This window comes from Salvelinus sp. IW2-2015, unplaced genomic scaffold (genome assembly GCF_002910315.2).
Source record: "Salvelinus sp. IW2-2015 unplaced genomic scaffold, ASM291031v2 Un_scaffold221, whole genome shotgun sequence".
NCBI classification, from domain to species: Eukaryota; Metazoa; Chordata; class Actinopteri; order Salmoniformes; family Salmonidae; genus Salvelinus; species Salvelinus sp. IW2-2015.
This window is the reverse complement of record NW_019942527.1, coordinates 43787-70684: the sequence shown is the minus strand read 5'-3', so window position 1 is coordinate 70684 and position 26898 is coordinate 43787. Positions and strand designations below refer to the sequence as shown.

Genomic DNA, 26898 nt, shown 5'->3' with positions numbered 1-26898 from the left:
CTATGTTTTATAGATATCTTTCATACAAATCGTAACCTTTGAACTGTTCCTAAGATCATGTAGGTTGAGAGGGGTGTATCTTGGCTATAAAATATCTTTGTACTTTTCTGTTGGTACTTCTAATGGTTCATTAGAAATGGTGCATCATTGAAAGTCAAATTGCTATTGCAAAGCTCTTATTATTAAATATGTAGTTTAAGTATAACTCTGACTGGTGTGTGAAGTTTGTAACTCTCCTTATTTGGTAAAGCAGAAATATGCCACCACAAGGGTTGAGGTCAGGGCTTTGTGATGGCCACTCCAATACCTTGACTTTGTTGTCCTAAAGCCATTTTGCCACAACTTTGGAAGTATGCTTGGGGTCAATGTCCATTTGGAAGACCCATTTGCGACCAAGCTTCAACTTCCTGACTGAGGTCTTGAGATGTTGCTTCAATATATCCACAGAATTTTCCTACCTCATGATACCATCTATTTTGTGAAGTGCACCAGTCCCTCCTGCAGCAAAGCACCCGCACAACATGATGCTGCCACCCCCATGCATCACAGTTGGGATGGTGTTCTTCGGCTTGCAAGCCTCCCTCTTTTTCCTCCAAACATAACAATGGTCATTATGGCCAAACAGTTCTATTATCAGACCAGAGGACATTTCTACAAAAAGTACGATCTTTGTCCCCATGTGCAGTTGCAAACCGTTGTCTGGCTTTTTTAATGGCGGTTTTTGAGCAGTGGCTTCTTCCTTGCTGAGTGGCCTTTCAGGTTATGTTGATGCAGGACTCGTTTTACTGTGGATATAGATACTTTTGTACCCGTTTCCTCCAGCATCTTCACAAGGTCCTTTGCTGATGTTCTGGGATTGATTTGCACTTTTCACAACAAAGTACGTTCATCTCTAGGAGACAGAACGTGTCTCCTTCCTGAGCGGTATGACGGCTGTGTGGTCCAATTGTGTTTGTACTTGCGTACTATTGTTTGTACAGATGAACGTGGTACATTCAGGCATTTGGAAATTGCTCCCAAGGATGAACCAGACTTGTGGAGGTCTACAATGATTTTCTGAGGTCTTGGCTGATTTCTTTTGATGTTCCCATGATGTCAAACAAAGAGGCACTGGGTTTGAAGGTAGGCCTTGAAATACATCCACAAGTACACCTCCAATTGACTCAAATGATGTCAATTAGCCGATCAGAAGCTTCTAAAGCCATGACATCATTTTCTGGAATTTTCCAAGCTGTTTAAAGGCACAGTCAACTTAGTGTATGTAAACTTCTGACCCACTGGAATTGAGATACAATGAATTATAAGTTAAATTACCTGTCTGTAAATAATTGTTGGAAAAATGACTTGTGTCATGCACAAAGTAGATGTCCTAACCGACTTGCCAAAACTATAGTGTGTTAACAAGAAATTTGTGGAGTGGTTGAAAAGCGAGTTAATGATTCCAACCTAAGTGTATGTAAACTTCCAACTTCAACTGTAAATGCACCAGAACCATTATTTTCAACCCTTTGGTTATGGCATTACGCCATCATTGGGAATCATGTGGGAGGAGCCTTACTCTGAGAGGATGTTTTATTTTTTCTCTTTTGGCATGAGGCTTGGTGAGCATATGCTGCACAACAGCTTCATATCTCCCATCTAAACATCCAAATGGGTGCACAGAGCAGGTGATCATCCTGATAACGTCTGGAGCAGAGTTCACACATAGAGCCATATTGTGATTTGTCTCATTCTTTACTGATCCCAATCTGCTGTGTTGTTCTAGGCCAATCTGCGTTTGGTGTTGGTTAGTCAGTCATTTTTTCTTTGTCCTCAAAACAGATTTAGACGGATAAACTCTCCAACACAGCCATAAAACAGATGTCCTGCCAGGAAGCCTTTGAATCTTTGTCAAAAGAGCATTCCACTAAAAAGGTCAATATGTCTTCTCAACGTCTGCTCGAAAGTTTGAGTGTTAGGTTATGTTGTTTTTGTGAAGACTGTCTGTAAAAATAAAACAATTACATTTGCAGCTTACCTGTTGAACTCATATATGTCCTCTATATTCCCAAACAGGGAAGAAACCTGGTCTGGACGAATGGGAAGGTTGTCCATGTCTATGATGTGAGCCAGGTAATCCTAGAGAAACAATAACACTGGTTATACTGCACCTACAATCTGCCTAATGAAGAACCATCCTGGAGTGAGTGTTCTGTCTAAACTACAATTTCTGATTATTTGCAGTAGAGGGAGCTTGTGTATAGATAAAGTTGAACATGCTCAAGTGGTTGCCACCTTGGTGGATTCCGCTTCAATGTTGTTTCAATTTATTACACATCCTGTTCGCAGGCTAAAAAGACCACATAGGATGAAGTCTTTATCTGCTGTCTATTACACCAAAACTGTATGACTCATGATCAGTGTGTTCAAATCTAAGTGGTTCAAATAGTAATTTTAAGGATGTATTACTTGTTACTGTGAGGTCAGTAGCTCTGTAAAAAACAGTCTCAGACCAGCACAGTGTTCTCCTCCCATGACCCCTCTCTCATCAGGCTGCAGGACTACTCTGGCCTAGACAATATCAACTAAAAACATAGGCACAGTTGCTCCTCTCACCTAATTACACTCATGTTTGTATACAAACACATGCACACACCCAGTCAGTGCAGAGTAAAGTAGAGTCTTCACACACAAGAACGTTTCACATTCCTCTATAGAGTTCCAGACACTTGTAGAATCTATGCCAAGGATCATTGAGGCTGTTCTGGTGGCACAACACCCTATTAAGACACTATGTTGGCATTTCCTTTATTTTGGCAGTTAGCTATATGTACAGCCTACTATTAGACTGTCAGTACAAGGTTAGGTCTAGGCTTGTGGTTATGGATGGGTAACCCATAAAGGGTAATGCCCTCTAGGGGATGGGAGGGGAAGAGGCATTTAAAGGGTTGCAATACTTCTGGGCAGTCAAGTGACAGAGATGGCCTAGTGAGAAATGGTTGGGAAGAAGGCTATGGAACCTATTAAACAGATATTGACAGTCAGAATTTCAGGACATCTGTCGAGGCGGAATTGGAGGTGTGAGTCAACCTGTCACACAACTGTCTTAGAGCTGAGATTAAGAGGTTTCTGCTTTCATGATATGGTGTGGAGGAGCATGTTCCTGGATAGTTTATGTGTAGAGCAGACACTAACAGCTGTCAACGTCATAAGTGACAGTAGCAGGACAAAATCAAACAGATGCATCATCAAATACATCACTGAAGTGACAAGTTTAACATCCCTGCTATTGTAACTTCGCACCATAAGATGCTACTGCAGAGCAAGTCATTGAAATGCTGAATTTAGATTGGATAGGTTGAACTTTTTTGGAGTTGAGAGAATTGTAGATTTTGTTCAAATTGTTGGGCCAGCTTTTTCCCACCGCAACAGCATGTGAAAAAAAAAAAGTTGCTACTCTCCTATGTTTCTTCAGTTGGCATTGTGATGGCTGTGTTTTTGTTGGCCATTGCCTGCTAGGGGCCGGAGGGCTCCGTATCCTAGTTTGGGTCGCAGTGCAGCAGGCAGCTAGGCAGGGCTCACGGAAAAGTTGGAAGTCCAGTGGAAGTGTGAGAGTGTCTGGGGAGCAGGACTGTGTCATTACTCTGGCGGATGCTGTAGCGAGGGCTCGGTAAGGGCAGATCTCCCTTCAACACCTAGGGAAGGCGCCAGCAGCCCAGTCAGACACAGACTCAGTGAGGAGTGCCAGTAACACACTACCTCTGACCTGTTGGCATCATGCGTTAAAGACATTATAACCTGCACTTAACAGGACTTACGCCACCATGCTCCTGTCAGTACTCATCCAAAGTGGATAATTATTCCAACCTGAAGGGTGCAATAGGGGAGGCTGATCAACCTGCACAGTTGGTAGTTGTTTGACTACAAAGGCAGCAGCCATAAGAGACCAGTTGACTTGATTGCAGAGCGGATGAATCAGCTCTGTCCCATTTGCCACAACCAGAAGATGAAATCAGTAGCAGCTGTTCAAATCTCTGACCAAGATCATCAGGGGAGAAGTTTCTGCCTTGAGATGCTGTGTCCTGGCCCTGATTCTGCTTTAGAACTAAATACGTGAAAAGATCACAAGATCCCAGTCTCAGCTCTGTATGCTTTCACAGTAATGTAGAAAGCATTAACCTACATACAGAAGCTTAACCACATATCAGCTACTCTACAATTCTAATCTGCTGGTCTTACAGGCTATAATGGTTGCATACTATGGAATTCTCCATCTGATATGAGAATGCCATTTAGAAAAGAAATGCAACTGCTATTGTGAGTTACGAAATACACAGGGAACATTTGCCTGAAACACATCTTTAAAAAAAACAGGAAATCAAACTAGATTCTGGTAAAACAATCAACCCTAGAATATTTTATAGGTACCAGAGACACGTGGCTTCAAAGGCCAGCAGTCACTTGGAAAATTGAGAACCTTATTTGCTCTCTAAACCCATGAAGGCCATTCCTTTGTCTCATTAACGGCCAACTCCAATAAATCACCTCCATATAAAAGAGACATTAATTAAACAGACATTAAGTCATAACGACATACCATTCCAAAAGAAACACTGAAATGACCTATTAAATGACACTAATCATATGACCTATAGTGAAAAGATTGCATTGATTAAGATCACGTCCTAATAACCAGAACTGATTGGGTGTAACCCTCAAGGCGACTCACCTCCACGATGCTGCGAAGGTCCCTGACATACATGCGCTCCGTCTCAATTATCTCCATGACTACACGGTCCACGTAGCTGAGCTTAGGGTTGGGCGCCATGGCTTCAGTGGCAACGGGTGAGGTATGGGTCTGAGGTGCATTAGTCCTCCTGTTGGTGGTGGCGTTGTTGTTGCACTGGGACCTGGTCTGACTGTGGTCCAGCCACTGGTCTCTGGTCCCCCCCTGGCTGAGGCCCTGCGTCTTGATCTCTGGCTGCTCCCTGGCTCCCTCTGCAGGGCTGAGCTCCAGGTCAATGTCTGCTCCACTGGGGGGAGGTGGTGTGGAGGGGAGGGCTGAGGTACTGCCGTAGAGGCTGTGGCTGTCCCGGGAGGAGACTGAGGACAGAGTGGACACCAGGCTCACTGGACGCTCAGCCTCTCCCGCTGAGGGGTCAGCACAGAGCCGGCTGTAGCTGTCTTGTCGCTCATGGCCACCACTGATGGAGAGGGCAGAGTATAACCGAGGAGATTCTGATAGAGAGGAGAGAGAGAGAATGAGAATTGAGTCTCAGAGCACATGGGCAGAAACAGATTGTTAAAATTGGCACATTCCACTACATTTTAGATCCATTTAATCAAATACTGTAGTCAGATGATATGACAGTATGAACCCAGTGTTCAGCGTCCCAGCCTGAGGAAGAGTGCTCTACTGCAAAAGGGGCTTTCTCAAATCCTACGGACACGCCCCAATTACAGCGCTCCACATTCTCTGGAAAACCCAGCCATTTCCTCCAACCTCCCTTACTGGTACTGGCGAAGTCTTGGAAAAACAGAAGGAAAACTGAGGGGGAGAAGAGAGGGGAGTCGGAACCAGAGTCCTGTTTATACATCTAATTTATTGAGCTACTTTTCAAATCAAGAGAAATTGATTCCATATTCAGTTTCACATCCTTCCTGCCCAGACAGGGAATGTTCCAAATATATGAAGTCAGAAAGTATTCTGAAGGTCAAAGGTCAAACCCATTTTGCATTATTAAATAATACATACTCTTGCCAATAAACGGCACCGTCGAGAACAAATCCCTTAATTGGCCACAGCAGTCAGGGATATTGCCAAGTGAGGACAGAGAGTTTGAGAGATAGCGGTGGTACAGACATTTCATGGAGCACTCTTTGAAGTTGTTTCCAACTACAGCAGTGTTGACACATTCTTAATGAAATCAATAAAGCGGTCATAAAATGTGCGTCATTAGCAGACATCCCACAACTAATAACATGGACCTGTCACTAGGCAGCTTGGCCATTTGACTGGACTTGGAAAGCGGGACAGAAATGTGATCTGTCAGCAATGACTTCAGAAGAACTGAGGCCCTTTTTATATAGTAAAGAATCAAAAGTGATTAGGTATAATGAATGTAAAACAAAAATGATTAGAAATTGTAGATGAAAGATCTTTGAGGTCACTGGTCAGTAATTTGTAGAGTCAACAGATACAGGAAACAAAACAAGTCTCTCTCTCTCCCTCTACAGACTTATAGACAGGATGATGTCAGTGATCTCAGTCTGGGCTACAATCCAGCCTCTACAATCCACTGTAGAGCTCATCTGCAACAACACCAGACTCACGCATGTCAAGTCAGAGGAAGCAAGGGATGAGCCTGCAAGCAAAGGTTGACCTTGACCACTTCTTAAAAAGCTGTTTAAAGTAGTTCTAAAACCATGTAATAGTACTACTTACAGGGAGTAATAGCACAGTAGGCCGTTGGTCTCTGCTCAGACAGAAGCTCCTCCTTTCCCCATTTACTTTTGGCTGTGAAAATTACTCCCTCGCCTGCTCTGAGCGCCAACCGCCAAGGCCGCCCCCTCCCTTCCTAGAACCGCTGTGCTGACGTCAATGCCCAGCCATTGGGAGGTGATACTGGGGGAGTAAGGACAGTCCAAACATACACCCTGATCTCCCGGTCTCCTAACAAACCCTAATGAAGTCTCAAAGGCGCTCAGTTATACAAGTGGAGAGCAAATTATATAACTTGTCCTAGGCTAATAAAATCGTAATATGGTTTTTACAGAATTCTGAAATTAATGGTGTGACTCACTCAACATTAGGATCACCACCATCAGGACAAGTCATGGCAGTGAGATTGGTCCTAATCCAAATTCTGTAAGGGATGGGTAAGGCAGGAAACATAACTCATGAAGGCCTAAGGCACTAGCACCCAGACCAGACATGATATGGGACAAAAACAGCAATCGTAAACCAACTCTACTGCAACTTCCCCACCCCCTTTCCTTACTCCGATTACCCACTGAAGAGAAAGTACTCTTTGCCTGATACCACACTCCATTGGTTTGAGATCCTCTGTACGATTTCATCCACCACACATGGAGTGGCTTTGTTAGATTACTTGCAAATTGTTAGGTTACTTGTTAGATATTACTGCATGGTCAGAACTAGAAGCACAAGCATTTCGCTACACTCGCATTAACATCTGCTAACCATGTGTATGTGACCAATAAAATTTGATTTGATGTAGCAGGCAATGCTAAGGAATGCAAATTAAAAATGCCCTGGGCCAGGTTTCCCGAAAGCTTCTTAAGGCTAATTTCATCATTAGAACCTTCGTGGGAGAGTTTATTTGGGGGAAACCATCATTATTAACGTTGCACTTGAAAATGGTCATAATCTAACACCTGCCTCAGACCAAGTGCATCGTTAGACGCTTTTCTGCCCTCCCGTGTCACTTTATACACAGAAGCTTTCCGCTAAACATTGATAAACCATGTAATTCCGTCTCTGCGACCACCCATAACGTCAGATGAAAGAGGACTACAAAGTTGTCAATGTCTTAGCAATTGAACCAAAACAAGCAACATGTAAAAATATGCTTAAAATGAAAACGTAGATGATTCCATTAAAATAAACAGTACGCTATAGGCCTATTTCAAGCCGTGAAATACATTTCCTGTTCAATCAATTGAGTTCTATTTGGCTATTTGTAGGCTACTGACTAATTTGTCTCAACATATGTGTAGCCTAACGTGCCAAATTGGTGATTTTGTTAATTTTTATTGGTTAAGCAGCCGTAGGTGGTAATATCTCTATAGGAGCTGATCTGTTAACAGTTAATTATTTCACAATACTGACAAGGAAAGATTTGAATGGAGAAAGCTGATCCGAGAGCAGTGCTCCCGTTTTCGATCCTTTTAGTATCAACATCCTCCAACAACGCACTTAGCGACAATTCGCTCTTCGTGGTGTTTTGGGAAATGCATGTTACATCTTCCCTGTTGCAGGAAAGATGCATCATTAAAACACTGGTAAGCCTAAATTCCTCCACTATCGGGAAACTACTGTAGGCCTAGGTAAACATGTGGCACTGGCAATAAGGTTAGCACTAAGTTAGCTAGCCTACTGTGATGCATGGCAGAGTTGGACAAGGAAGTCAGACGCAGGATAAGCAGAGAGGAAAGTACACATCTCTGGTACGTCAGTCATTTACCATGACGGACAAAATAGCAAAACAGAAAAGATCTAGACCTACTTTATATTCACAATATTATTCAATCCGAGTGACAGCAACACAATCAAAATGCAAACCCTCCAGCTTTAGCTCAGTCACATACTAAAAGGTTTGGTAAAATTGTTTTAGTCCTATGTCAAGCTCTTTTTGCGGCTGCCATTTCAATACAATCATTAACCCAGCCAAACAGAAGTATTATCCAAGTCAAGGTTACAAAGACCATAGTATTTGGAGTACATTTTAGCCTACACTGCAACTTCAATAACTTAGCGTTACAAAGTATGTTTTCTGTTTCAAATAGTTACAGTATGACAATGGAATAGGTTAAAAATCACATTGTAAAGTAAGGTACATGCTCAGGGATTACATCAGATCAACTGCTAATGTCTGAACACAGTACTATGGGCTGTTTTATTAATCACCTTGTTGTTTAGGAAGAATAGCTGGGATTCCTGCTGTATTCATTCGGAACCCTTAATTGTAATTCTTTGAATTCCTGGTTGCTGCTGCCTGTTAAACTTCACAGACAATGTAAATTCCACAAGCATGACTACTTCTGTTAGTTCACAGTCCTCCGGCCCCCTGGGAAGCTATAGTTCACCTTAGATTATACTGTTGAACAATGTTCTTCAATGTGAATGGGACCTGCATGTTTTGGACCACTTTGAACAGACAGTGTCAGACAGTTAAACAAATGAGAACTCCAGGTCCATGGGCCTTCCCTTGAGCCAAGCCAGGTCTAGTTGGAAGAACAGCGCAGGTAATTAACGGAGAGTACATCAGCCCTTGGCTTTGAGCAATAGTATAGTATTTCCACAGCCTGAGATGAAGGAAGCCGAGACATTCTAAAGGGTCGCTGAGTAATCAGACAGTTCAGAACAATGTAATCTACAGACGTTTACAATTCAGCCATAATTATTTTGTTGACAACATAACTGATATTACCCTGTCTGCCTATGATGACATGATTGATGTGAACTACACACGGTACAGAACCAAATAAGGTACTGTTGATGTAAAGGATGTTCCACGATCAGAAAACACCTCGTCTTCTCCACAACGACCATGATGTCCATCTCAGACAGTCTACTGTAATTAGTGACATGTCAAATCAAAGTTTATTGGGCACGTACACAGATGTTATCGCAAGTGCAGCAAAATGCTTGTTTCTAGCTCCAACAGAGCAGTAATACCTAGCATTACACAAAATCCCAAACTATCAGAACGAGCAATGTCAGAGTCCGGCACACACACTTTCTAATTTAGCACACTCTTATCCAGAGCGACTTACATTAGTGAGTTTTTGTACTGGTCCTCCATGGGAATTGAACCCACAACCCTGGCATTGCAAGTGACATGCTCTACCAACTGAGTGACACGGGACCAGGTGAAAGCTATGATCCCTTATTGAGGTCACTTGTTAAATCCACTTAAAATCAATGTAGATGGAGACCAGTTAAAAAGGATTTTTAAGCCTTGAGACATGGATTGTGTATGCGTGCCATTCAGAAGGTGAATGGGCAAGACAAAATATTTAAGCTTCTTTGAACGGGACATGGTAGTAGATAGGGCTGTGGCAGTCAAAATTGTGTCAGCCGGTGATTGTCAAGCAAATAACTGCCAGTCTTACAGTAATTTACCATTAGAAAATGTAGTCCATTTCAGAAGAACAGAATAGCACACTCTTTATCCTTATGTTAGGCCCTGATATGGCCTACACTAATTCATTTAGCAGACAAGATTTGCTTAGAATTCCATGGCAATATTTTATAGTATGAAGAATACAATTGAACATAGTTGAAGTCAGAAGTTTACATACACCTTAGCCAAATACATTTAAACTCAGTTTCACAATTCCTGACATTTTAATCCTAGTAAAAATTCCCTGTCTTAGGTCAGTTAGGATCACCACTTTATTTTAAGAATGTGAAATGTCAGAATAAGAGTAGAGAGAGAATGATTTATTTCAGCTTTTATTTCTTTCATCACATTCCCAGTGGGTCAGAAGTTACCACACTCTCAATTAGTATTTGGTAGCATTGCCTTTATATTGTTTAACTTGGGTCAAACATTTTGGGTAGCCTTCCACAAACTTCCCACAATGAGTTGGGTGAATTTTGGCCCATTCCTCCTGACAGAGCTGGTGTAACAGTCAGGTTTGTAGGCCTCCTTGCTCACACGCACTTTTTTCAGTTCGGCCCACAAATTGTCTATAGGATTGAGGTCAGGGCTTTTTGATGGCCACTCCAATACCTTGACTTTGTTGTCCTTAAGCCATTTTGCCACAACTTTGGAAGTATGCTTGGGGTCATTTGTCCATTTGCGACCAAGCTTCAACTTCCTGACTGAGGTCTTGAGATGTTGCTTCAATATTATATATATCCACATAATTTATCCCTCATGATGCCATCTATTTTGTGAAGTGCACCAGTCCCTCCTGCAGCAAAGGACCCGCACAACATGATGCTGCCACCCCTGTGCTTCACGGATGGGATGGTGTTCTTTGGCTTGCAAGCCTCCCCCTTTTTCCTCCAAACATAACGATGGTCATTATGGCCAAACAGTTCTATTTTTGTGTCATCAGACCAGAGGACATTTCTCCAAAAAGTACAATCTTTGTGTATGTAAACTTCTGACCCACTGGAATTGTGATGGTGAGTTAAGTGAAATAATCTGTCTGTAAATAATGGTTGGAAAAGTTACGTGTCAATCACAAAGTAGATGTCCTAACCGACTTGCCAAAACTATAGGTTTAAAAAAATGTGGAGTTTTTGAAAAACAAGTTATAATGACTCCATCCTAAGTGTCTGTAAACTTCCGACTGTAGCTGAATGAAATGGAAAGGATATTTTCTCCAACCGATTTGAGGGAGTGCGCAAATGCGGCTATTCTGTGTTGAGCAGTTAACAAAACAAAAACAAAAAAAACAGGTACTCCTATGAGCTTAATTTAGAATTATTTATGTAACTTTAGTTGTGATACAAATCTGTCCGCATGATGCGACAAATGATTTGAAAAAAGTTCATTGAAATGCACAAGCTCTGCTTAGTTTTTTCAGAAGTCTCTCATTCATAATTTGACAAGCACTTGATAATGCCTTGAATTTCCCGGCTGTATCCCCTTTGTGTGGCCGTAATGCCCCTAAAACAAGCCATGCCTTTTGCGTCCAGTGGCCGTTGTGCCCTTGGCCTGAAAATAATCATTATAATCCCCTTCTGGCTGAGTGCCAAAGCACCACTCACCCAAATGGCTGTCACACTGCTCTCTGTCAAGTGATCAGGTCTTTCTCACAGGCTACAAGTGAAGACAGACATCGGGGACGCAACTGCCTAACGAACAGCAAAAGCACTAGCCTATGTCAATCTACTATCCCCCATAGTACAAAATTGACCTATTCGATTCTGTGCGAGAAATAAATATTCAGATGTGGGATGCGATAGATCCCAAATTGATACAACCACTAGCATCAAAAAAACTTGTTTTAAGCAATGAGCCTGACGCAACAGATGAGAACTTTTAGCTTAAAATGTTGATAAACTATGTTTATTTCTTCATATTATAAGCACAGGAATGCACACACTGTAGTAGGCTATAAGCGCGAATGTCCCATTAGCAGGAAAACACCATTCTCAAAAGTGACCACAAATGTGATTATGCATGTAATGCTTTTATTATAAAGGTGAATTTTTATGGTGAAAATGAGCTTCCCCAAACTTGAAAACTCAAGCGCTGGGTATGTATGTATGCCAGTTAGACTCTACATCTGTTGTAAAGTGAATTAATGTGCATCATTCACAAGTGATAGACTAATATTGTCACCCTTCACACTATTCTCGATTTAAATCTTGTCTTTACAAATACTAAATAATTAAGTGCATAGTCTATGTAAAAGCTGGTTAAAGACAGGTGCATGAGAGTGGTCCATTCCAAATCAAACCAAATTTCACACACATACATGTGAAATTTGGTTTGATTTAGAATGGACCACTCATGCACCCGTCTCAAACCAGCTTTTACATAGACTATGCACTTAAACAGCAAATGGAGGATGCTTTTCCCGTGGTTTATTTTCATGCCAGCCAGGTAGGCTACACTCTTTTAAAGAGAAGCAATGTGCTTAAAATTAGGACAGTTGAGAAATATAGTAGGCCTAGCCTATAGAAAGCAGATAGGATCCTCCTCTTTTTAATAGAGGCCATCACATGCCCTGACGAATTGAGACTGTTCTGAGGGCAACAATATTAGAAAGGTTTTCCATACACATCAAGTGAACAGTTTATTAGGTACACCACCACATTCATGGAAATGGTTAGCTCCTACAGACAGTGAGTCACGTGGCCGTGGCTTGCTATATAAAGAAGCAGGCAGACCGGCATCAATACATTCAGTTACTGTTCAATTTAATGTTAGCATGGGCAAAAATAGTAGCCTAAGCAACTGAGCGTGGTATGATCATCGGTGCCAGGCAAACCGGTTCCAGTATCTCCGAAACGGCCGGCCTCCTGGGCTTCTCACACACACACACACACACACAACGGTGTCTAGGGTTTACAGAGAATGGTGCAACATTTTTTTTAAATGCAGTCAGCAGCAGTCCTGTTGATGAGAGGGAAGGAGAATGGCAAGAATCATGCAAACTAACAGGCGGGAAACCAAACAGGCAATTAACGGCACAGTATAACAGTGGTGTGCAGAACGGCATCAGTTGTGTAAAGTTCTTAAGTAAAAATACTACTTAAGTAGTATCTGTACTTAACTATTTACATTTTTGAAAGAAAATAAAAATGTACTTTTTACTCCATACATTTTCCCTGACACCCAAAAGTACTTGTTACATTTTGACAAGAAAATGGTCCAAACACACTTATCAAGAGAACATCCCTGGTCATACCTACTGTCTCTGATCTGGAGGACTCACTAAACACAAATGCTTTGTTTGTAAATTATGTCTGAGTGTTGGAGTGTGCCCCTGGCTCTCTCTCAATAAAAATACAATTGTGCCATCTGGTTTGCTTAATATAAGGAATTTGAAATGGCTTATACTTTTACTTAAGTATATTTTAAACTAAATACTTTTACTCAAGTAGTATTTTACTGGGTGACTTTCACTTGAGTAATTTCCTATTAAGGCATCTTTGGCGTAAGCAGCATGAGTCCGTGGCCACATCCTGCCTGGTGTCAACAGTACAGGTGGTGGTATAATGGTGTGGGGAATGTTTTCCTGGCACACGTTAGGTCCGTTGATACCAATTGAGCAACGTTTCCATGACCCTAAGAATTCAGGCTGGTCTGTAAGCAAAGGGGTCTAACCCGGTACTAGATGGGTGTACCCAGTTGCGATTTTAGCATATAAATCTTGGTGGGTCAAAATTCAATGTGGTATCTACACCTGGCTATCAGCGGAACTTTGGCTGGCAGCAAAACAGTTAATTCAGCCTAATTTACTACCTTTAAAAATAATAATAATAATAATAATTGCTGACTTGCTTAAACAAATGTGGTTCCTATTGACAATTGAGATGTACGGACTATGGCATATGGGGACGACAAGCAGACAAGAGGCAATCCATAAATTCAAATAAGACAATAATGAGCGAGCTAGGACGGACATAGTCAATATAACTATTTGTTCACCACTTTTAAAATGTACAGCAACAGAATTCAGAACATGGGCCGTTCTTAGTGTTCTCCCTATACACCAAGTCAGAACCGTAAGATAAATAAAGAGGGCATATAAGCAGACAATGAAAGCTCTTACAATATTTGATGATTACATTTCTCATAAACAGGTTATAGGCTACATGTGAACCACCAAGTCTGAACAGTAGGTGAAATTAAGAGGTGAAGAAAATACCAAATGATTTTTACTGACAGCTTACTACACAACATACACTTATGTATACTGTAGCTAAGAAAGTATTACTATCTCCCTGGCATATTACACCATTTATGCAGCAGCATACAAAACATTTTTGGACTCGCTTTGGACTTTGGACTTTCAAGACAACTGGGAACTATGGAAAAAAACAAGGTTGAATCATGATGTCAGTGATTTTCAGGTCGGAGCTCTAGAAAGAGGCCGAGTTCCGAATTTACAATTCCGAGTTGGATGAAAGTTCAAAACGTATTTTCCCCAGTTGTAGCTCGTTTCCACTGAGCTAATCACAGCGCAACGCTCTGTATTTTCTGCTGGCTTGCCCCACCACCATAGAAAGCACTGAGCTAGGCTGAAACACCTGCATTTTGGAGCTGCCTTAAGAAATCAAAAAGACACCATGTTTGTATGCGGCTTTAACTCAATGATATACATTTTTTAAAACATTGGTTTGCAAACTGATGCGACACGTATTAATGCAAAAATAACATGCAAAACAGGAAAGCCCCCCCCAGAAAAAACACACAATACGTGAAGACATCAAAACTATGAAATAACCAATATGGAATCATGTAGTAACCAAAAAAGTCTTAATATATTTAGATTTCTTTAAGACAATTCAAAGTAGCCACCTTTTGTCTTGATGAAAGCTTTGCACACTGTTGGCATTCTCTCAACCAGCGTCACCTGGAATGCTTCACCTACTCTGCATCACAGACAAATTTGGACTCATCAGAACAAAAGGACAGATTTCCACCAGTCTAATGTCCATTGCTAGTGTTTCTTGGCCCAAGCAAGTCTCTTATTATTGGTGTCCATTAGTAGTGGTTTCTTTGCAGCAATTCGACCATCAAGGCCTGATTCATGCGGTCTACTCTGAACAGTTGATGTTGAGATGTGTCTGTTACTAGAACTCTGAAGCATTTATTTGGGCTGCAATTTCTGAGGCTGGTAACTCTAATGAACTTATCCTCTGCAGCAGAGGTAACTCTGGGTGTTCCTTTCCTGTGGCAGTACTCATGAGAGCCAGTTTCATCATAGCGTTTGATGGTTTTTGGAAGTGCACTTCAAGAAAACTTAAATTCTTGAAATTTTTCAGATTGACTGACCTTCATGGCTTAAAGTAAAGGACTGTCATTTCTCTTTGCTTATTTGAGCTGTTCAACATAATATGGACTTGGTCTTTTACCAAATAGGGCTATCTTCTATATACCAATCATACCTTGTCACAACAACTGATTGGCTCAAAACGCATTGAGTGTGCGGAATTCCTGATCGAAATTCCACACACACCTGTAAATTGAAACACTTTCCAGGTGACTACATCATGAAGCTGGTTGAGAGAATGCCAAGAGTGTGCAAAGCTGTCATCAAGGCTAAGGGTGGCTACTTTGAAGAATCTCAAATATAAAATTTATTTTTGATTGGTTTAACACTTTGTTACTACATGATTCCATATGTGCCATTTCATAGTTGAGGTCTTCACTATTATTCTACAAATGTAGAAAATAGTACAAATAAAGAAAAACCCTTGAATGAGTAGGTGTCCAAATTTTTGAATGGTACCACCCACACACAAATAATGTGTATAGACAGTATATGACTAGAAAAAGGCATGTACATCAGTAGTTATATAGGATGAGCCATGACTAGAAAACAGTATATATACACACACACACACACACACACACAGGTGGTAAAACAGTATGTAAACATTAAAGTGACCAGTGTTCAATGGCTCTGTACATAGGGCAGCAGTCTAAGGTGTAGAGTAGAGTACCGGGTGGTAACCGGCTAGTAACAGTGATTAAAGTTCAGGCAGGGTAATGGGCGGACGCCAGCTAGTCGTGACTGTTAAACAGCTTCCATCGCCAGGCCATCAGACTCTTGGTTCCAGCTTTGATGAACAGGCCGTGGCTCGGGTGGCTGAGGTCCTTGATCATCTTGGCCTTCCTGTAACACTGGGTGCCGTAGATGTCCTTAGAAGGCAGGCAGTGTGCCCCCGGTGATGCGTTAGGATGACTGCACCACCCTCGAGAGCCCTGTGGTTGCAGATGTCGCAAATGACGTACCAGGTGGTGATACAGCACGACAGGATGCTCTCAATGGACGCATCTGTAGAAGTTCGTGAGGATCTTAGGGGCCAAGCCAAACCTTTTCAGCCTCCTGAGGTTGAAGAGGTGCTCTTGAGCCTTCACCACAATCTGTGTGAAGGGACCATCTCAGGTAGTCAGTGATTTGCATGCCGAGGAACATGAAGCTTTTGACACGCCCACTGCAGCCCCGACGATGTGGACGTGTGCTCTCTGCTGTAGTCTACGATCAGCTCCTGTGTTTTGTTGACGTTGAGGGAGAGGTTTCTGGCACCACTCCACCAGGGCCATCACCTCCTCCCTGTAGGCCGTCTTGTCATTGTTGGTAATCAGGCCTACCCCTTGTATATTGAGCAACTTGATGATTGAGTTGGAGACGTGCGTGGCCACACAGTCATGGGTGAACAGGGAGTACAGGCGGGGGCTGAGCATTCACCCGTGGGGCCACCAAGTTGGTGATCAGCATGGTGGAGGAATTGCTGCCTAGATTAATCAATTGGGGTTGGCCCGTCAGGAAGTCCAGGACCCAGTTGCACAGGGAGGGGTTCAGACCCAGGTCCCTGAGCTCGGAGTGCACTATGGTGTTGAAGGCTGAGTTGTAGTCAATGAACAGCATTCTTACATAGGTATTTCTCTTGTCCAGGTGGGATAGAGCGGTGTACAGTGCAATGGCAATTGAGTCATCTGTGAATCTGTTGAGGCGGTATGTGAATTGTAGTAGTCTAGGGTAAGGTGGAGGTGATATGGTTTTTAACTCGCCTCTCAAAGCACATTATGATGACAGAAGTGAGTGCTACGGGGCAATAGCCAAGGTAACTGTAATAAATTACTTTCTTGGGTACAGGAACAATGGTGGACATCTTGACGTGAGGCCAGACATATGGAGACATTGAATATATCCGTAAACACTCCACCCAGCTGGTCTGCACATGCTCCTAGGACGCGGCTTGGTATGCCGTCTGGGCCGGCAGCCTTGCGAGGGTTAACTCGCGTAAATGACTTACTCATGTTGGTCACGGAGGAACCAGGGTGCACACAGTCCTCGTGAGTGGCGGGGGCCCGCGTCAGCAGCTCAAAGTAATTTTCCTCTAAGTGGTCGAAGGTGTTTAGCTCGTCCGGGAGCAAGGAGTCGGTGTTCACGACATGACTGGCTTTCCCTTAGTAAATCAGTGATTGTCTGGGAGTCCTTGACACATACCTCTCATATCCTTGTCCCTGTACTGTCATTTTTCCACCATTGCCTTAGAGGTCATAGCTGGTCTGTTTGTACACATCCATGTTCCCAGTCACCTTGCCATGGTTAAATGTGGTGGTTCCCGCTTTGTTTTGCGCAAAAGCTCCCATCTACCGCTTTTGGTTTGGACATCCTGATGAACCCAGTCACCAAGTCAGTGTTTACGTCAATACTATTCTCAGGCGACCTGGAACAATTCCGAGTCCATGTGATCAAAACAATATTGTGAAGACATCCATCAACTGGACCTTTTCCTGACATTTGTGTCGTCAACGAGTGGCAAATCAAAGACAAATAATCTTTCGCATTTCCCCACCATCCCCCAACATTGTCTTGTGTTCTCTATGATACAATAGGATTACATCTCTTCATCAGGAAGCTATATCCTTTTTCCAACATCAACTTTCCTTCATAAGACAGAATATGACAAGCAAGCCACAGAATTGTGTAACTTGTCAGTTGCAAAACATTGAGAGATGTTGCGAGATTGCCATGTTCAGGTGGGGGTATGCAAACCAACCTGCCCTGGCTTCCATGTTCATATGTAAATTTGACACTGGACAAAGGGTTGTTGTTTTTGTCCTAGGAAATATTTATGGCCCAGTCAAAGCAGTTGCTATGGAGACTCCGTGCTTAACAGTTCTGTCTAACGCAACACATCCTGATTTCAATAGGAGGAACTGACTACATGAGCTAAGGACTCCAAACCAAGTTGAAAATAATAGTAAAACAACAGCAAAGGATCTAAATCCATCCATAGAGATGTTGAAACATGAAAACCCAGCAACAAATCAAATTTGTTGAAATGTTGGTAATACTACCATACATGAAAACTACACCTTGGAATAAATACTCCAATAAGAAAACGTATTTCCTTAAATCTCGCCCATACCTTTAACAAAAGAGTGCAGTGATGAACATGGTCTTCGCCACCCAGGTGCTCACTATGACGAAGGTGAGAAATTCCAGATGTTCTCTTACTTAGGGCTGAGAAATCCTTCCCTTGGGATGTACTGTACATATAAACCTCCTTCTCACCTACAATCTACGAACACGCAGTAGAGAGTTTAAGAAACTCCGATTTTTTTAGATGCATGCCAGCAAAGCCACTACACAACACATGAATTGCACTATAACAATGACAAACGGTGCCCACAAACTGTTAGGGCCTAAATAAAGCTGTCCCAACAGCAGAGGTTCCTTTCCTGCACCATTGAGTGAATCCTTACCACTGCTAGGCTTGACTATCAGCGGAGCCTTGCTGGCAGCAAAACAGTTAATTCAGCCTCATTTACTGGCTTAAAAAATTTAAATTGCTGATATGACTGACTTGCTTAAACAAAATGTGGTTTCTACTGACAATTGAGAGGTACAAACTATGGCATAAGGAGACGAGTGGATAAGAGGCAATCCATAATTTCGATTAAGAACGACCTAGGATGGACATAGTTATATTGTCTATGTTAAGCACTTTTGAAATGTACAGCAACAGAATTCAGAACATGGGCCGTTCTTAGTCTTCTCCCTGTCCACAAAGTCAGAACCGTAGGATAAATAAAGCGGGCATATAAGCAGACAATGAAAGCTCTTACAATAGTCAATGATTACATTTCTCTAAAACAGGCTAGGCTACATGTGCCCTACCAAGTCAGAACAGTAGGCTAAGTTATGAGGAGGAACGGGACCAAATTATTAGGATGAGGCACATGGGCTACTAACAGCTTACTACACAACATACACTTAATATTACATAATTTATGCAGTAGCATACAATACATTAGATTCTCTTATGTGCTGTGCTCACTTGAATAGGAAGGTGGCGCTGCAGTCCTTGTGGGAAAATTGTGTCAAACTTTATCATCAGTCTGACATTATAGTGCTTTCAAGACAACTGGGAACTAAGGAAAAAACAAGGTTGAATCATGACGTCAGTGATCTTCAGGTCGGAACTCTAAAAAGAGGCAAGAGTTCCAGACTTAGAATTCAGAGTCGGATAACCGTTCAAAACATATTTTCCCGGTCGGAGCTAGTTCCCCCCCCCCAGAGTTTCCAGTTGTCTTGAAAACAGCAGAAGTCATGCTGGATTGACAGCATGGCCAATGTTTTCAACCTTTTTTGGCCCATGGTGTTGCATGTGAATGGTTATCCTTTTAAGCTTGGAAAAGAGACCCTTAAACACCCACTCCACTAAATAGCAGGCTTGCGATTGCTTTGCAATGCTTGCAGTTCGCCTCAGATTCCTTCAAAACCACTCATTGTTACATTTTAGATTTCAGACTTATGTAATGTTTATGTCCAATGGCCGATGAGCACCGATACGATTTATCTATAACTTCTCTTCATAGGACAAGGATTGAAAAGGATTTGCCAGTAGATTGTGAACGTAATTCATGATGACTGCTTGTATAGCTTGCTAGCTAAGATTGAAAGTATAATGTTGACATAATCAGTCCAATCAAAGCTACTGTAGATATAAAGTGATTTGGCATCATTTTATCTGTAGCCAATGACCTTTAGCCTTCTTGGATGGGCACTTCTAATGTAACTCTATGCAGCACCCAAGAGGCTAGATTTTGAGCTCTACCCTTAGACTTGGCGGCGACGTAGTGTCCCCATGAGTGACAGAACACTGAGCCAATCACGGCGCAACGCTCCGTATTTTCTGCTGGCTTGCCCCACCATAGAAAGCACTGAGCTAAGCTGAAACACCTGCATTTTGGATCCACCTTACTCAAGTCAACAACAAAAAGAGACCATGTTTGTATGTGGCTTTATTAACTCAATGATATATATATATATATATTTTTTATTGTTCGTCTGATAGGACACATAAAAAAATAAAAAATAACATGCAAAACAGGCACCCATGACTCCTCCTGCTGCAGCCTATACCCTCAGACCTTTCCTTATGAACAAAAGGTGAACTGTATCAAGGGTACTTGGTAGTCTCATCATAATCCTCATCTGTTTGATATGAAACCCTCTCCATTAAAAAAAGTGACCGGTCTTCATCCTTTAAATGATCCTTGAATGTTTCTAACCAAATCAGGAACTAGCAAAGAGGAACAAGACTACCTGTCTAACATCCAGCCTGCAAATCCCTCTCCCTCCTATAGTTGCATGGACACTTATGAAAACAAAGGATCATGAATACATCCTCTTTAGAGGCTGAAAGCCAATGAAAGAAAACCACAGTTCTCCTGAACCCTGGACTTGTTTCCTGTTGCAGGTCTGATATTGGCATTCAAGTGGCATGTGTTCACCAGGATGAAAATTAACCATGTATCAAGTCCTTCACTGTGTGAACAGTGTCCTTCCTCCTAAGCAGGCACCAGCATAGTATAGCCCCACCCATTCTGTTAGTACTGCTGGACATAGCTGTTCTATTCACACAGACTCATGCAACAAATGAAGCCGAGTGATTACTTAAGACAGAATCATTTATATTTTTATCAGACATGATCAACTACAGAGCACTCTGCTGGATACAGAATGGATCTTGGATCTCATTCATCTCATTGTGTCAAAAAGGTATTTTGCCTTTTATCGTAAAATCCCAAGAATTAGACAATTGTATTCACTTTATACCTATTCTTATGAATCAAGACAATCAAAAGATCATTTTGAAAGCAACCTGTAGGAATAGTTGAGAAATTTACAGTCACCTTTATGAGCACGCTATTTTACTTTCCTGATTAACTGCTACCAGGGCATTCCTTGTTCCTGTATGTCTCGACTGTGCATCCGCAAACCTAAATATTCCTTCTAGCCATAAAGCTGACTTTTCTAGCCACATTTTTTATTATTATTAAAAAGGCACACAAGCTGGAAAATCCTCCGCTCTAATTGGATGATTAGTACTTTTTGTATATATCCTTCACTTGCAAACTCCTGTGGATGTGAAGGCGCCCCTTAATAAGTTAACTTATCCTTTGAGCCAAAGGCTTGGCGTCATGCCGTTGGGGAAAGCCAGGACTTGCACTTTGCTCTACATCTCAAATGAGTGCTTCCTCTTCCCAACATCCCCTCCATTCTTTTCCTTAAGATAAAATATAAAGGAACAGAGGGTGTAGTCTGGAGTTTATCCCCTTGGGAAAGACTGCTCCTCAGGAGGAAGAGGCTGACGCTAACAATTAGTCAGAGACTACATTATCATGCACCTTACAACCAAACATTGCCCCTAGTCACAAGGTCAGGTAAACCAGCTTCTCAGCCATGAATCGTCTCTAGCGACAAAACACTGATTTTGGTATTATAAGAATCTCGCTTCTAGCCTGTTTGTTTTATTTACACTTTGCCTTCAATGTTCAAAACTGTCAAAGAAATGTTAATGATTAGCTTAGAGGCCAGTAAATAAACCTGAATGGCAGCAGTGAATGAGGCTGAGCACACAACCTGAACCTGCATTCCACAAGATACGTCAAGATCTAGCTAGGTGTCAAGATCTAGCTAGGTGTCCTGTGTTTACAAGGGAAACTGTTTGTGGTTGACTTTCTAAATAGACAGCTTAGTTGCCATAATGACAATGTGATCGTTGAATATACTGTATAGATGTCTTCTTAATAATTTGCAAGTTCAGCTGTGCACTTGTTTCTGAAAAAGGAATTCCTAATCCGCCCCCCCCATTTAGTTTTAAAGATCTGATCAACAATTGTGTTAATGAAAAAACCTTGTAATTTACAGTGATTAAAAACTAAAATTGGGGGCAAGGGAAACATTTATCTGCACATACAACCTATTGTACCATCATTCCAATACTAATGAGGGGAAGAAAGTGGTTGAACGAGAAAGAGTTAGTTTAAGATGCTTATCTTTTCAAAAGACCCTGATTTAATCCTGTAAGTTTCTACAAAGCAACATTTGACTTCTGAAGGACCCAGCAGTGCCAATTGACCTCAGTGCACAGGCATGTGATGATCCACTTAAGTCTCCATGCAACCCCTCCCAAATAGCCTCTTCAAAAGGTCCATTTCCTCTGGACAACACACCATCTGACAGCGGTCCAAGCACATTGTAAACTTTACCACCAGGCTGTGTGTCCACAGATAGGCCAAGGGCCCCGTTAGCACTTCCCTGCAGTGGGGGACAACTGGGCAGTGAGGTGGTGGTGAGTCTGGGGACTTCGGGAGTCCATCCAGGATGGCGTATCTTAACTGAGGGTCACTGACACAGGAAACATTTTTTTTTTAAACAAGCAGCATTGTATCCGAGGAAACTAATGTGGGGGGTTCTAAATGGAAGGAGATTATCAAGAGCTACTTTTAGACAGGTAGCACATTAAGTGGATCCTCCCCAGATCTGGGAATCAGACTCAACAGAAAGTCTGACTAATGTGTGTAATCCACTGGAAGAGTTCTGGGAGGAATGTCATTGTAAGAGACAGTAAAATCATTCACACTAACCAGGTTTCCATTCAACCATTTCATGCTGATTAATTACATGACGCAAAAATGAAACCAGGCTGATGGAAACAGGAAATTCCGGTACAATTTAAGTCACGCAACGATATGTTGTCTGGTCCTCCCATTACGACTGGTGAACGCATGCAGTTTATTAGGCCACAGATTCATTAATTTAATGTGAACTTCACAGGGTGCTGAAGGTCATTCTTTCCAATAAATATTGAGGGTCTTATTCTAGTGACATGATTGATGCATGGCTGCCATTTGACAAAAGAAAAATTCTCGCACTTATCCATAATAATCTCATCATCATTAGCCTACCCACACTATCTACGAGCTGTTGGCTAGAGCGCACATGCCAAGACTGGAGGGTGCACATTTGCCATATAAATGCAACAGTTGTCACAAACTGTAGCGTTTGGGTCTCCATCACATTTTCAACTCTTAATTTATTTGGCACATGGGATTTTATTTATTTTTTAAAGTTATTTTTCTGTGCACTACGTCATCACGAACTACCTTTAATCCGCAATAAGTCAGTTTGACTGATACATTTCTATAGATGTTTCCATGTGACTGTGGGGAGTGGGAGGCAGGGTACTGAGCAATGCAGTATAAGGCTGAATGTATAAAGGTATTGGCAACAAAAGAGCTTAGAGATGATCCCTTTCACCAGTTGAAAAAAAACATGAAAGAATAGTAGGTTTTCTGAAAATGTTGAAAACAAGTGACTATCCTAGTTTCCTACATTTTGCTCAACCTGGTCCCAAAACAGTAAGTTCTTCAGCCAACAATAGAAGTTAACACATACCGTAAAACTTCAATTATAATGCCTAAACGCAGAGGCTCAAATAGCAGCTGTTCCCTTTTAATAGCCAGGCAACATTTTAGCAAATAAAACACCTGTTTCAAATAAACATTGTGTCAAAATTGTTTGAGGTTTAATGTGTTAAATGAAAAAATCCAGTATAGACCCGAAAATATTTTTTCCCCCACTTAAATAAAAAAAATTCGGTAGTATGAAACTGCTAGTGATTGGCTGCCAACAGCTGAGAACTGCTAGCTAACAGGCAAACATAAAAGCAGGCAACAACTTCAGGAGTACAGACCTTTAGTGGTGAAAATAAGAACTGCCAAAAATGAGTAAGGAAAATAATTCTGTCAAGGATAAATATTTTTTTAAATAGAGGCATACTAAAGACAAAATAAACGTGACAGTGCAGGAAATTAGAAGTATTAAAATGCTAGAAATGAATGCTTGAATTAAACAATTAACTATGCAAATTAGCAAATTAGCAAAAGCTGTGTGCATTAAGAAAGACACCTGGCTCAAATAGAAGGCAGTCTATAAAAAGTGCCTGTTGTGTTCAGTGATAAGCAAAGAAACGCCTGGGCTATTAAAGTTTTACGGTATATACTGATCGGTGTTGCAGTCAATGGATCTAAATGACAAGAGCATTAAAACCCTTACTAAAGCAGTCTCCACATGCACCTAGAGTGCATGTGACTGGAGCTGGTGCAGCCAACCAGCCTATGACTGATAGAGGAGCAGAATGAGGGGTGAAAGTAAAGGTCTGGAGGTTCAGTTAAACAAGCAGCACTTAGAGGACCAGTCATTCCTGCTTGGCAGGGGCGAACTCAGACCAGAAATCACCCCTGGCATTTCTAACACACCATCACATTTTTAACCCAGAAATGCCAGATCGCCCCTACTGCCTGGCCAGATCACCATAGTCTGGAGCCCCATGCCAATACTCAGCTGGAACAGCTGCTGCTGGGTGGATGTCTCAAATTAGTACAACCCCTTTACAGCGCCATACATTCTGCAAGCATAGCTACTTTCCAATTTCAGCACGCTCTACTAAGTAGGTCAGGGGTAGCTCTGATCTTTGGCACACTGTTCAGCCACATTTCATCAACAGCTTCACACAGCTGTACATTAGCTTTCCTACAGCATGGACATTGACTAAGTTTTATATATATATTATTTATTTTTTTAGAAGTCAGAGTTTGCATGAATGGACTCCTAAAAATGGGATAATGCAACATTTATCAAAAAACAGATAAACGTATAAAACCCGAGAAAGGATTTACTTCCTCCAATATTCAGCCAACAGTCAATTAAATTAAATGACTCTAGGGGGTACTAATCCATCACAGCCTGCTTATTTTAGAATCATTTTTGTACATATTTTTATTAAAAAAAAGAATTTCAGCTGATACATCAAATGAAATAAAGCCATCTTGGAGCAGTGCCAGAATATTTGACAGCCATAGGTAGACAAAACGTGTCTAATGTTATTGTAACGCTGTTGGCAGTAAAACAAACCCCCTGGCTTTTCTTTCAGCTGAGTGGTCACTTCATAAACTTTTGAGTCTTTTAACCCCAGAGATGCATTGGAGCTGGAAAGTCACGACAACGTCATCATTTTGTTTACTTTCACACAGACCGGGGTCTTCCTTTCACACATTCCTCTTGGTTCTTCACGTCAACCAATCATTACGTCAAAAAGACAACATTCCCAGCTGCCTGTTAAGATTTATCCAGCCACAGGAGACAAATTGACAACGTGCTTCTTTAACTCCTCTGGGTTCACGCTTTAGTTCAAATAAGCCACAATTTGTTTAACTACAATTTGAGGGTGAAAACAGTTGGGAGATTTGTGAGGCTTCAATTGCTAAAGGCACCTGAATACAGACTGAACTATAGTCTGAGGAAATGAGACAACTCATGAGGGCGGCACACGTCCCCCCTCCAAGCCACTGGCCTCTTTTGGCCGTGGTGGTGGCTAAAGGTCGGGTGGAGAGGAAAAAGGGAGCCATTGACACATTGGCATTCTTCAGCCAGAGTGGAAGCTCAGCGCCAAATGTGTTCAGTGGAGAAGAGAGGTTGGGGGGGGGGGGGACAATGTGGACACAGGAGCACTGTGTAGAGTTCTTATTAAATATTATTTGCAAAGAAATGCATACTTAACAAAAACATAAAACGCAACATTTAAAGATTTTACCAAGTTACAGGAAGTTAGTCAATTGAAATAAATTCATTAGGCTTTAAATCTATGGATTTTACATGACTGGGCAGGGGCGCAGCCACTGGGGAGCCAGGCCCAACAAAATCAGAGAGTTCCTCCCCACAAAAGCGCTTTATTACTAACAGAAAAACTCCTTAGCAAACCCCCTCCCCTCTTCAGACGATCCCACAGGTGAAAAAGCCGGATGTCGAGGTCCTGGGCTGGTGTGGTTACATGTGGTCTGAGGTTGAGGCCGGATGGACATGCTGCTAAATTCTCTGAAACGATGTTGGAGGCAGCTTACGGCAGAGAAATTAACATAATTCTCTGGCAACAGTTCTGTTGAACATTCCTGCAGTCAGCATGCAAATTACACACTCCCTCAAAACTTCAGACATCTGTGGCAGTGTTGTGACAACACTGCACATTTTAGTGGCCTTTTATTGTCCCCAGCACAAGATGCACCTGTGTAATGATCATGCTGTTTAATCAACTTATTGATATGACACACATGTCAGGTGGATGGATTACCGTGACAAAGGAGAAATGCTCCCTAAAAGGGATGTAATCAAATGTTGTGCACAAATTTGTGAGAAACAAGCTTTTTGTGCATATAGAACATTTCTGGGATCTTTAATTTCAACTCATGAAATCAACACTTTACATGTTGCCTTTCTATTTTGTTCAGTGTAATTTAAGGAAGCACCCCCCACCTTGCAGGTCAGTTACACTGGCCAGGTAAAGCATAGGAACGGTTTTAGATTCAGACACATCCTGATCCTTGTTTGGGTTTGCACATTAAAGGGTCTAAGCAGTCTAAGGGGCAGTCTAGCTCCAGAATCAAAGTTTTTCTGCCAGGCCAGCTCTGACCGACTGTGGGCAGGGAATTCACGAGTTTCTAAGTTCTGCTTTTCCAGATGTTCTTTATTCTGCAGTTGCCAGCCCTTTTCCACTTACCAATGCAGGACTCTGGCTGAAGGAAAATAACCTGTACATTTGGATTAGAATAACCCATCACTGTTACATTAGTTTGGCATCCTACAGTCACATCGGCAAACAAACATTACTGCAAAAAT

General features: G+C 41.8%; 1 protein-coding gene across 1 annotated transcript in view; it reads right to left on the bottom strand.

The window, feature by feature from the left end:
* Positions 1 to 26898, bottom strand: part of LOC112068198 (pleckstrin homology domain-containing family G member 3) — a 63941-nt gene that overhangs the window by 23989 nt on the left and 13054 nt on the right. The window contains exons 3-4 of the mRNA XM_070438069.1: positions 4709 to 5217; positions 2018 to 2118 (exon numbers count right to left, since the gene is read on the bottom strand). Coding sequence (XP_070294170.1) covers positions 2018 to 2118; positions 4709 to 5217 — 610 coding nt within the window. The remainder of the gene's footprint in view (positions 1 to 2017; positions 2119 to 4708; positions 5218 to 26898) is intronic.